This window comes from Anomalospiza imberbis, chromosome 6, assembly GCF_031753505.1.
Source record: "Anomalospiza imberbis isolate Cuckoo-Finch-1a 21T00152 chromosome 6, ASM3175350v1, whole genome shotgun sequence".
NCBI lineage: Eukaryota > Metazoa > Chordata > Aves > Passeriformes > Viduidae > Anomalospiza > Anomalospiza imberbis.
In genome coordinates this window covers 39,619,122-39,631,996 of record NC_089686.1, presented here as the reverse complement: position 1 = coordinate 39,631,996, position 12,875 = coordinate 39,619,122, and the positions used below count along the sequence as shown (strand labels likewise).

The following is a 12,875-nucleotide window of genomic DNA, read 5'->3' as shown; positions in this document are numbered from 1 at the left end:
GCATCCCTGGTTCTTGCCTGTGCAGCCAGTGAACAGCCTGGTTACAGTTTAAAACTTTTGAACACTCACTATGCAAGGGTGAACATAATTCACACATGAATGATGTTTTAACTTTGTCACTTGAACTTAACTCTTGAAGCTTTAACACTGTTGCTGGTATGTGTATGTGAGCTCTCTGGGGAATCAGTCAGGTCATTAGTCATAAAGAATTTGAGGTTTCATCCACTGAGCAAGTCTTTCAGTACTTTTAATGCCAGTTGAGAATTACAACTTCCATTTAAAAATTACACTTTTCATAAATACACTGACTTTAGCATTAAGTATCTTACATGCCACTGTATTGTATTTTAAATACAATGTAAACATCTCCAAATGCTGGCCATCTCATCTTTACCTGTGCGGTTTTTGGACGCTTGGGAGAGGGGCAGGGATGTGAGAAGGAAATAAATAATAGATGGATGAAAGAAAAATGCACTCCAAAGTACTTTGGCTGATGTTCCTGAGTTAGCCCTAGTACTTGTGCTGGTACCAAGGTCCTTAGTGCTCATTTTGGAGAGGGATCTTGTTCCAGCAGAACACGCGTGTTCTTGACACGCTGCGCTCAGGGCATTTGACATTGGAAGGGGCAGAAGCCACACATTCCTGAGGAAAATACACTGTGGTTCCTTTGGACACTAATATTAGAGGGGGCTGTACATCTGCTATTTTAGCAGTACTGTTATTTGAGCTGAGGGAGAATTACTCATCTCCTTTCACAGAACAGGAGTTGCACCCAGAAGTTAGTTCAGAAGTGAAAGTTGATCCTGGCAGCTCAAACTATGACACATTTTGGAACATGTACCTCTGGTGGAATAGTTAAAAGCTGCATGTTGCATACATCTCCCCATGTTAGTTAGCCAAATAAGTAACCTTCACTGTGTAAGAAGCTGAGAAAAACTTTCCTCTGCTTTCCCAGAGTCCATAAGAGTTTTCTTGGAGTCTTGCTGTTCAGTTACAGCTAGCTCCTTTTGGAAACAGTTTGAGTAGTGAGTAAATAGCTGAATCCACAGCATGGAATAGCACAGGTTTCTGATTTAAATAAATTAATACTAAGAACGGGCTAATTCTTTGGCCTAAACCTCGGCTTAGATCAAGGTTCTTTTGGGAAAGGATGGCCTGAGCCAACACTAGACATGCCTGTTGCAAAAGTGTTCAAGCCAACTTCACTTAGCTCCTTGCCCTAAATTGGGTCTGAATTACACAGACCTGCAGCAATAGAGTTGGTGCGTAAACATCCCTTACAACTGGACAATAACAGGACCATGGAGGTACAGTTCAAAAAACAGCACAAAAAAAGACACAATCTTGGACTTAATCCCTTGTAAACAGAAGAAAAACAAATTGAAAGAACTGTCCCCCTTAAACCATCAATGATCAAGTTGCCAATAATTCAAACCTGGAGTTACTTGCAATGTCCGTGTCTGCGACTGGAGGCTGCAGCAGCGTCCCATGGGCTGGCATTTCAACAGCTCTGGCACTGCTCTCCACAGGCTGACATGCCACCTCTTCCTGGTGTTAACCCACAGCTCTGCCCAGGCTGCGCTTTCCAGAGTCTCTCCTCACTCTCTCTGGGGTCACACAGCCCCATTTTCTTGTCTGGGTTTTTGTATGGATGCCCGGGAGGTGTTGAGTGATGGGGCCAATGTGCAGAGGAACCCAGCCAGCAGGGTGAGGCCCAAGCCCCCCCAGGCACAGAACATGGACCAGCCATAGCCATGACTGATGTCCTCTGGCAGCCCATAGACGTAGCGAGGATAGCGGGATAACTCAAAATTGATCCCAGCTACGCATGTGCAGAGTGAGATGATACAGCAAGTACCTGCAGGAGAAAAGCAAGAGGGTTCTACACTGCCCTCAGGTTAATTATGCTCTGTTTTTTTCCCTCAGTATTTTCAAAGTCATGAATTTTAAAAATCAAGAATTACCCCTGGGTTTTTTTCTGCAGTCCTACCAGCCATTCTCTTTATAAGGCAGAATAAAAAAAAAAAGGGAAAATATGTAGGACTACAGGATACCTTGCTTCACAAATAACCAGTACTATCTTAGCACCTTTCATTGCAATTTTGAACTCAGTCATAGTTCATCATCCTTTGATTCTCCTGAGACTATTTCCAGTGTCTAATGTCATCAGGTTCCAGACAGTACTTGGGCAGTTTCTCCTATGAAAGGTAATTAGCTCACTGAATCCCAGGGCTGCAAAGTGCAGCACTTTTTGGTTTCCACTAGGAACACCCACACTTCTGCCAGCTGTACCCTAGGCCTACAAAGCGTGCCCAGATTTTTGTCATGTGCTACACATTCACTGAACACTATATGGAGGATAAAAAAGCCTAAGAAGACACAAGGCACTCTAGTATGTTTAATATACACTAGTACACTAGACTCTAGGTCTATCCTGCCATTTCAGGTTGAAAAATCAAAGTTCAGAAAAACCTTTGGCCATACAGAAAGTCTGCTCCCACCCAGGTCAAACAGATGTAACACCTCTGGCAGGCATGGGGCTCACATCCTTATCACTGGGCCAATGTCTCCCAGGCTTGGCTGGTTTGGACTTCATCATTACATGAAGACCTAAGCATCTCTGAGTATCAGAAAGGTGCTCCACATTAACTTATTTTGTTATGTTTGTTTGTTTTTTTGTTATGATTCCTAAGGAAAGCTGGGCTGAGGTGTCTGACAGGAGCCACAGGCTGCACACTTGGAGCAAGCCAGAGGACTGTGCTCACTGTGCATATGGTCCCTGTGGCTACACACCAGCTCTCTAGAGCAGAAGGCTCATACACACACATTAGGGGCTACAGGGAAACATGCAGTACCCACACAAGCACAGGTCCTGCCCAGTGCTGGAAGTAGTAACTGCACTGTGCTGACAGCTTGCTGCACTAAGTAACTGCTTCATGGAGTTGTTGTGGGCTGACGTTACTTTTACTTGTACAAGGCAGCAATACTGAATGTGGTGCCTTGAAGAGCAGAAGTGAAAGGCTCTCACCTCCCATTAGGAAGAGCAGCCCAGCCACGTACTGCATGAGCTCCTGCTGTTTGCAGCAGCCCAGCACACCAATGATCCACCCAAACAGGATGATGGAGACCGCCATGCCAATGAAGCCAGCTGTCATCCTGCGCAGATCTGAAGGAAAAGGAGAAAAGCGAGACAAAAGACATGAAGATGGCAGTACCTAGAGAGAACAGCCAGTGCAGAGGCCAGGTGTGGATTTACTGGTTCTAAAGTTTATACTTCAACCATGGACTGCTCTTCCCATAGCTTCTTTGAGGTAGATAGTTTGCCCGTTACACTGAAACTAAAGGAATCCATCTAAAATGGCTCCATTGTGCTGGCCACTGTCCAACTGGAGGGCATTTCTGTTCTGATCCAAAGTACCAGCCAAATACTCCCCAGCATGGGACAGAAGGGGTGCATCACAAACACATGTTAGTACGGCAAGGACTTTTTTTTCTTTTTTTGTAATTTTTGGTGTGGCATCTTTCTTTCTTTAGGATAGAGTTTGTTGGGGGAGAAAATTTTCTGCTGAAAATAGTAACAAAAGAAGAAAGAGGGGACACTGGAGAGGACTAAAGGATTAGTGCACCGGAGGCACATAGTGTGAACTGAAAAGAGGAATAGTGGGAGGACAGAAGCAGACAGCAGATCAATACAGTATTATGAGAACAACTCCAGTAACAAGCTCTAAAAAAAAGCCTGGGTACCAGTGTCATGAACAGCACTTTGCTATCCATAGTAAAATTGCTGTTCTTGTCTCCTCCTAGTTCAGTCTCCAGTTGAACTAGGATTTCCTTGGCACTGACTCTCACATGACAGAGTCTATCTTGAATTATGTGAGCAATAGAACAAAAAACCAGAGAGAATCAGGAGCAGAAAAAAACTGATTAAATCATTCTCAGTCACAGGCTACAGGTCAGTTATCTGTGTGGGAAGGACTTGGGAATGAGGCAGCTTGTGGGCCAGGTGCTGGTGCAAAGACAAACTGAGATGTTCCCTAAAAGAACTAGTCACCAGGGGGTTGCATCGGGTCACTGGCGTGCACACAGAAATTTGCAACAGATCTATACAGTGATGCAGCACCTTTGCTGTAAGCCAGCTAGGAACTGTCTGTGCCCAGATCCAGAATGTGATGACACCTTGCAATTCACTACACACATCTGTGTTCCTGAATTCCCAGCTTTAAGTCCCTCCAAATCCCATGTCCCCTTCCAAACATACAGCTGGCTGCTTGCATTTCCTCACTTCAATCTGTATCTATGCTTAGAGCCCAGTGCAATGCTTAGATGAGGTGATCCCCAGCTCTCAGCTGGCATTGCATTAAGGTATTTAGTGATCCAAAAGTTCCTGAGCCCTGCTGTGGGCTACTTACGGAGCGCGTGCCACTCATCCTGCCGGATGGTGTTGGTGATGTTGATGGGTAAGTTGCGAGGCAGAGAGCTGGAGGTGTAGTGGTACTTCACAGCAGTGCAGCGCTGAATAACTCCTGTAAAGAGACATCAGTGTGAAACAGCATGAAACCCCTCTAGCCTTGCACTTGCTGCTGGCTTGGCTAGGCCAGCAGAGCTCGCACAGGGGAAGCCTTCGCTCAGTAACAGGGCAAATGTAGCCAAAAAAGAGCTGTTTACTTCAAAGGCTTTGGGATCAGGAGGGGAGAGAACCTACAAAGAAACACCAGCAAAGCAGGAGCCAGGTGCTCTCTCCAAGAAGCAACAGCTGAAGTTAAACAGCAATGACAGTCAGGAAAAACATCTCTAAAAGCTTTCTAGAGGAACAGCTATGATCTTTTTTGGGATGTCTAAGGAGACAAGAACGTGGCCAAGCACCAACAGGACCGCTTCATCTCTAAGAAGACAGAATTGTAACACTTTGAAAATTTTGAATGAATGCTGGAAAGTGAACTGCGTAGGAGAACCTTTTGAATTCACTCTAATAGTCATTCGCTCTTTGCTTTACTTTCAATTAACAGTAGTATCCAGGTAGAATACTATGTTTCCATTATAGCTTAAAGAAAAGTGTACCCCAGATGTAAATGTGAACTTATAAGCATGCTCTTCTTGAAATGGATTTTTAATTTAGAAATTGAGGGTGAATAAACATGGATGGTGGAGTAGAAGAGAGCAACCAGAAAGGTAAAAGAGCTAAACAGTAGAAAAAGTTCCTCTTAAACACTGGCTAGAGGGCCATTACTGCTATTTGAATGTTGGAGCAGAAGAACCATTCAAAAACAATCAACTGGCCAGTGAGCTAATTAAGCTGGTAAATAATCACTAGCAGGGAGCTGCAGATTCAGTGATCAGCTTTGCAAAAGACACTAGAAAACCCAGCAGAAGAACTGAGCTTTCTGTGGCTCCCACAGCAATGAGAAACTTGATTTTGTTCTCCAACAATGTTCACTGGGACTGTACTGACCTGGTTTCTGCAAGGACCTGCAAAGAGAAAGCCCCCATTTCACAAGATCAGAAGCTGCATATGAGAGGCCCAGGCAATTCCAGCCATCAGGCCAGGGAGGGAAAGGTGATCTGAATTTCCTCCCATTTCAAGCGGGCTTCAATTCTCAGCTGTGCTTCCCACCACCCCTTCCCTTGCTGTAGCACCCTGCTGCTTCCCCAGCACCACAGAGCACTTCCAGCTGCACACAGTACACAGAGGTGCTGCCCTTCACCTGCATCCAGTGGCCCTCTCCTGCTGAGCAGTGCTCCCTCCTCGCACTTACCTCAGAACAAGGCTGTGGAGCCACCTGAGCCAATGATCAGCACGACAACCCAGTGTCAGAGGTGCCAGTTCATTTGCAAAGGCTGCATGCATCTGAGCTAAGAACTTAGGCCATGTGCAACACATCACAGTATCTAATCAAATTTCACCTGTGACTGCTGACTGAACTCAATTTCAATGTGGACACGATTTGCATGTGTTGTTGAGAAATATGTATATAGAACAAACAAATGACATCAGATTTCAGATTATAATGCACTGCATTCATTAAAAGTATGATTTATGCACTTACATTTCCTGATCATAAAAGTAGTACATATGAAGCAGCATTTTAAAGAAGAGCAAGGATTACTATTTTTATAACTCATTAAAGAAAAAGCAAAGACTAGAGACACACATCCCTTATGATCAAAGCTATGTACTTCTCAGCTAAGACATCACTAAGAAAAATATTCGCTCTTTATTATTCCAAGAGTTTAACATGTAAACTAAAACTAAAATCTCTCCACCTTCCCATACAAAACTGGTTATTTAGAAATTTTTGGATATCAATTAATTCTGCCTCTGGTTTAAAAACTGTACTCCTTATCCTTTCTTCCTTCTTCCCCAGAATTCAAAGTGCTAATTCTATATAGTTAGCACATACAATTATATTAAAAAAAAAACCTCAGGAGTGCACAGATTTCAGGGCTTTTGCTCAGTGCTGACCTCTAATCCATAAGCTTGGTAGCAGCCTTTGATTACAACAGCACAAGTCATTTTTCCAACAAGATTCCATTTTCCCAAGAGCACAGGCTGGACCCACTCTAATGTGAGCCACTATAGGCAAAACAAGGGAGGCCTCTCTCTGCAGATCTTCTAGAAAAGTTGAAATAGGCAGGCAAGAGAGTCAGGGACCTGAAGAAGCACTGAGTGTGATCTCAGCTGAATACCAAAGCCACTTCCTCCCAGGAAATTTTAACACGCACTCAGGCAACCTTCAGAACCTTGATTTTGCATTTGCCATCACTAGTCTGTGTTTCCCATTTTTTGAGTGACTCTCTAGGTCTCACTTGCAGAGATGCCATGCACTCAAATATGGCCAGGTACTCCACAGGACTGTATTTAAAGTCATATAACACCTTGTTCAAGTACTCAAGAAAAAAAAGTAAAAATCAAAATCAGGTCTGCAGTCCCAAAGTTATTGTTAAGTAAAAGGTGTTTTAAAGGTACTCCATTAAGTCCTTGGACCTGAGCCTTACATACCTGAAATCGCAGTCTATAAAAATAGGGACAGCATCCTGCCCTCCATTTCAGAAACCTGCTAGCAAAGTGATTTCCTTTTTGTTTACAACACACTCAAATAAGCACCATAAGAAAGCCTGCCAAAATTAAAACTTTTGCCTTCAGGCAAGGGCTTGAATAGAACAGAGTCATGTGGTGAACAACAAGTGTGTGTTGTCTGTTTTGGCACACGAGTACCTTGGGAATACAGGACAGAAGGAGGCAGGTGCCTCCTTCTCCTCCAGGTCATTAGCTAACCATAAAGCACACATCCAAGAAAAAGGTTAGATGGACAGCCTGATGCCAGCATTTCTAAGGGCTTTAAGAGAACACTGTGAGAGTCACACTGCATGTACAATTTTCTTGATTAAAAAATAAACATGAACAGCATCCAGCAGTGTCACACTGACACTTTCATGGCCCAGCTACATTCCTGTGCCTTCTCACAGCCAACATTGTTTCTAACACCTTGTCCTCAACATGGTTTTTTTTACCCCTCAGGACTGCAACTGCAGACAGGTTCCCCTTGGAACTCACACAGCCCTTGGAAGAGTACATATGAGTGTCTCTGGACGAGTCCTTTCTCATAATTGAAGATGAAAGATGGGAAAGGTCAGAGGATACTTGCTAGACTAGCCAGATACCCAGGCAGAGCACAGGCCCCTTGTTCCTAAACTACCAGAAACATGGAAACACCAATCCTGCTGTGATACATTCAGTCTGTAATCCTGGGCTTAGCGCACCCTCATTTTCAGTTTAGTTTTTGTCTCCAACTTTGAGACATGCGGGTTTTCTTTATACAATGTGCCAGAGGTTTATGAAGAAATGGAGGGGTTCATTTTCAATTCTGCTACATGGCCCAGTATCAGAGCAGTTCAACTCTCACACAGCTGGGAGAGACCCTCTCCTGCCCATGAGCAGCCACAGCCAGTTAACAACTAAATACCATGTGAGGCCTGGCCCTCCCCTCCTTCCTGCCCCAGGACCAATTGGCCATTGAACTTCCTGGCATTTTCCACCCATTTCTGCCCAGGGTTGTAAGGAGCACCACAGCCATGCATTCACTCTGTCCACAGTGTCACCCAAGGGCCACCAGATCAAATGAATCAACCTTCCTTTAAAATACCACAAGAGCTCTTACAGATCACACTGACAGAACATACTTACCAAGGGCCATGACCAAACAGATACGTTTATTAAACATACCACTATAATAGATCCTCTACAGACCTCACAGGCAATCCTGTAACTCTTCCCACTTAGCATCAGTCAGAAAGAATGGGAAGTACAGACACCAGGACTGAACAGTTTTCTCTCAAGGACCGCACTATGGCCCCAAACTGTTGTGTTCCTCTGCTTAAGCATCCAGTGGTTCTCCTCACTTTCTCAGCTACATTGTGGTACCAAGAAGTCTTTGCAGTATATAGGAGATGTATCACTCCCACCCCAGAGACTTTTCAGAACAAGCCTGAAAAGCAATGAAATCCCTGGTTTATCAACAGTGATGAACCTCTTATTTTTTAATTCCTTCAGTTTAGAGATGTTAAAGTGCATGTTTTTCAATGAGCCCACCAAGTCATCCAAAGCAGCCTGTTAGAATGGATCTTTCCCAATTCATCATCTTCTACTGTCACCATTTTGTAAGCAACACTTTTTTACTCTACTAATAGGTAGAGAAGACGCCCTAAACAAGATTCAATGAATCCCTGCAGGACCTTACTACTTAAGAACAGTCCATGCAGATGGTTTTTGTTGTAGCATCAATTATTGAATGTGGAATCCACATAGCACAGGCTCTACAAGATGACGTGTAGTGCTCATGTTCTTTCACTCAGAGAACCTCCCATATGTGCACAGAGATCCTCTCTGTTTCCCCACCAAATGGTTCAGTTCTTTGCCTTCTATCTCTTACTTCTTGCTAATCTCCATTTTCCCCATGTAGTTTTTACATAATTCTTTCTTTTGCCTTTTAATTGTGTTTTTAAAATGAAACTGTGTATTTTTTCACAGTTCCAGAATAGTCATTTTGCATTTTAAGAAAAATCTCACATATCATTCCCATCTTACATTTAAACATTTCCCACCTCTCAGTTTTGCACTACATTTTCTGACTATTTTTTCCTTTTAAATATATGAAGTGAATATATTTTGCTTTTTTTAATATCCTAGATATATAAATGGATGCTTGTACATGCATCATTACCTACAATGTTCAAGTATGCAAGTTTCCATGAAACTGCTTCATATTAATAGCAGTAGATAAATACAGGACTAGAAAATCATGGAATTATCTATATGGGTAAGTGTATTTATGGACTTGAGTCATTTATTCAGAATTCATGAGAGATGCAGAAAGGAAAGAAATCTTATTCCAGAGAGACCAGAAAAAAATGGAGATATAAACCCAAACCAAAATTACCACAGAACTGTGAGAAAAAGTAAAATTTACTCTTCTGTCACTAAAAGACCATAAAAATACCTAGATTAAGGAATACTAGGAATAAAGAAAGGCATCACACATCACCAAAGAGCTAGCTGAAAACTTAATGCAAATTGAGGAGGAAGCAGGACTTACAGCAGTGCACAGGAGCAATCTTCAGGTCACACCAGGGGGAAAAATACCTGATTTTCTTTTTCAGAAGCGCCAGATCTGGTCTCATGCTTCAGAGAACAGCTCAGATGCAGCCACACCTGACCATCAGTTGGAAAAGGCTGCTTAATCACAGTTGTCAGAGAAAAGACAGACACAGTGGGAACAAGGAGAGGCTGCTAGTAAAGCAGGTCAGGAGAAGGGATAAGAGAGTCATATCTATTTAAAGATCTGATTCTACAATAACTATTATTAATAATTTCTCTCTATAAGATGACACATAAATCTTTACAGTAGCAACTGCAGACCTAATAGGCAAAGAATATAAGGGGGGCAATGCTTTTTGTAGGGAAAGGCAAGGTCTTTTATTAGAACAGCTTGGGGGAAAAAAGGAAATAAAGTAGACAGAAAACATTTTGGATTTAGAGTCCTTCTAGTTTTACACATCAAACACTGAGAAAGACCATTCATTACCCTGTAATGGCTTGCATGTAGAATGCAGACTCTAGACTCTCTATGTGACTTGTTGTGGTGTTGGGAAAATACCTCAGAAACAGAAGTTTTGAGGACCAGACTAGTATTCTTCCCACCTGTTCCCCCATCTTAGCTAATCTCAGTGGGAGCTGAAAGTATTTTTCTTGATGTGAAGCAAAAAAAAAATAGATAAATATTTTACATGACAGCCACAATTAATAGAAAGAAATTAATGAGTTCCCTTTTAGTGGAAGAAGTTCAGCATGGAAATAAAAATGAAATGACATAAAATGGACCCTAGGAGAATAAAGAGAGAAAGAAGCTAAGCACACAGCACTAGAGTTTCGAGAAGTAAGAGTCACTGCTGTGCATTGGAAAGAAGGGACAAAGACGAGCTGAGATTCACAGTGCCAGTCTATCCAGCCTCTGCTGTGCAGGACTGGCATCACAGTTGGAAGCCAAGCTGAAGAACTGCTCTTGCTTTCTTAAGATAGCATTTCCATTTTGTGCCTCAATGGAAGCACTTTTCCCAACTCCTACTCTCTCTGTGCTAATATGTACCTGCTGGAACACTAAGTCCTGTTATTTATCATTAACCATACATAACCCACTGACTTCATGGGTCAGCCCACTACGTTATTTGTACCATCAAATGCAGGACTTTTATTTATACTTCATGGCTTGCTTGGCGTTGTACCATGTACCACAATAGTAAAAGATCCATAGCTTTCTCTCCTTTCACCCTGGGGGCCCTGAGTGACATCTGCCACCATGAAAGCCTGGAAATCTACTGCAGCAATGAGAACTCCCTCATGCTAGAATGGGAACAACAGGTCCCTTTCACCTTGCTGCAAAAATCACAGTGCTATAAACAACACTGTACGTTTCTCAGCACTCAATCAGAAGAAAGTGTCGGGGTTAGGAGGACGCCCACCGAGAGTCAGGCCCTGCACTGGGCCCCCGAAGGGGCTCTCTGAGGACGTGGTCCCACCCAGCACTGCAGCATTTCCAGCCGAGAGGGAGGCGCACAGGACCCCGGGATGGGCTCAGGGCCGCGCTCGCCGCTTCCCGCACGCCAGGGACACCGTGAGCCACGGGTCCGCCGGGCTCCATCCGCGCCCGCCCGCCGGCCCGGTCTCGCCCCAGCAGCGGCAGCCGCCGCCCCGTCCGCAGCCCCGGCGCGGCCGCGGCGGCACCGCGCTCAGCACCACGGACAGCGGCGGGGCCGCCACCGCCCCCTGCCCCCGCACCTTTCCGGATGAGCTCCTCGCTGTCCGGCTCGTAGCCCGCGCGGTGGCAGCGCCTCCAGAGCCCCGAGACGGTGGAGTTGAAGCGGCGGCCGCAGTGCGAGTCCAGCGCGGCGGAAGCGGCGGCGGCCGGGGCGGGGGCCGGGGGGCGCCCGGGCAGGAGCGCCCGCGGGGGTCGGGCGCGGAGCGGCAGGTGCGAGCTGGGCGCCGACATGGAGCCGGGCGGGTCGCTGCGCTTGTGGCCGAAGCCGCGGCAGCGCTCGCGGTGCCGCCGCGCGTCTGTCTCGTACCAGGAGTCGGTGCCGATGGCCACGGCCAGGAGGGCGAGGGCGGCGGCGGCCAGGAGCAGCCCGGTGCCGCTCAGCGCCTGAGCCGCGGCCGCCATCTTACCGCGCCGGGGGCGGCAGGGGCGGGCGCTTCCCTGCAGCCCGGCTGGGGCCGCCGCCCGCGGCACCGCCCCCGGAAGGGACGGGGCCCGCGGCCCCCGCGCCGGGCTGCGTCCCGTACCGCGCCATCCCCCGGGCACGGCCTCACGGGGGTCCCGGAGCCCACCCCCGCCGCGGTGTCCGGCTCCTGCTCCGCGCACCGAGGGCCCCTCGGCGGAGCCCGTGTCCAAGACGGTGCGGGGGTGGCCGCGGGCACCTGCTGGGTGATGGGTGACCGGAGGAAGGGGTGAACGGACTCTCCGAGCCTTTCCGAGGCCTCCTCTGGCCTGGCAGTCGCCCGTACCGCTGGCTTGCCCAGGGCAGAAGGGCAGAGACCAGCCCTGCTCAGGCCACGGGAGCCAGCAGTTTTTCAAATGTACATGAAATGCAAACACCACCCGCAACATCATTTGTTGACTTTTGGATTTTGACTTCTCCACCTTCATTATAAGTTAATGGAAAATAAGGCCTGAAAAATGTCCATCTATTTTATGCAATGAGAAGCAGATTAAATCCAAGCCATCAGTTAAACGCAGCATTTATAGGGGCACAAAATCCCTTCTGATCCTGCTTGTTGTATAGGACTTGTTCCCCAGCTGCAGCACTATTAGTCAGTCCCCAAAGCCAGTTGTTAGGGCATCATCTCATCAATTCTGGCCTCCATATAAAATGATCTAGTGATAATGCTATGCCTAAACTACTAATTTAATGTCCAATTTTCAAATCCTTAGCTTTGGGTTTTTTTTTTTTAAGAAGTAATTTTAATTGGTTCCCAGGAGCAAATGCTCAACTGTAGGAGATTCTGATCCTTTCCCCCACCACTTCTTGTCTCTTGGCCACACTGAGCACAACCTAAACACCCTCCCCAGCACTTCTCCCAGCAACACTGCCCAGAACAAAGTACTGCTTATCTCCCCTGAGCATTCTGCCTGGTGGAAACACGCAGCAGCCACAGCTAAAGCTTGTTCTAACCACATTTCTGCATGATCCTCTTCTGCAGTTTGCACTGGACAGATGGGATTACCATCCATGCAGCTGCACACTGGTGCCTTCAAGGCAGACAAATTGAAAGGGCTGCTGTCAAAAGAATTTTCTTACACATGCCACCTAAATTAAGTCTTCCA

The 12,875-nt window shown here is 45.9% G+C and overlaps 1 protein-coding gene across 1 annotated transcript; it reads right to left on the bottom strand.

Moving 5' to 3' along the window:
* Positions 1-229: 229 nt before the first annotated feature.
* On the bottom strand, positions 230-12,212 carry LOC137475850 (transmembrane protein 178B-like). Its single transcript, XM_068193656.1, has 4 exons — positions 11,330-12,212; positions 4,410-4,523; positions 3,029-3,166; positions 230-1,858 (listed from the first exon to the last, which is right to left on the bottom strand). The coding sequence occupies exons 1-4, from the start codon at positions 12,195-12,197 to the stop codon at positions 1,614-1,616; spliced, it is 1,365 nt and encodes a 454-aa protein (XP_068049757.1). The 5' UTR covers positions 12,198-12,212; the 3' UTR covers positions 230-1,613.
* Between the last annotated feature and the right edge of the window lie 663 nt (positions 12,213-12,875).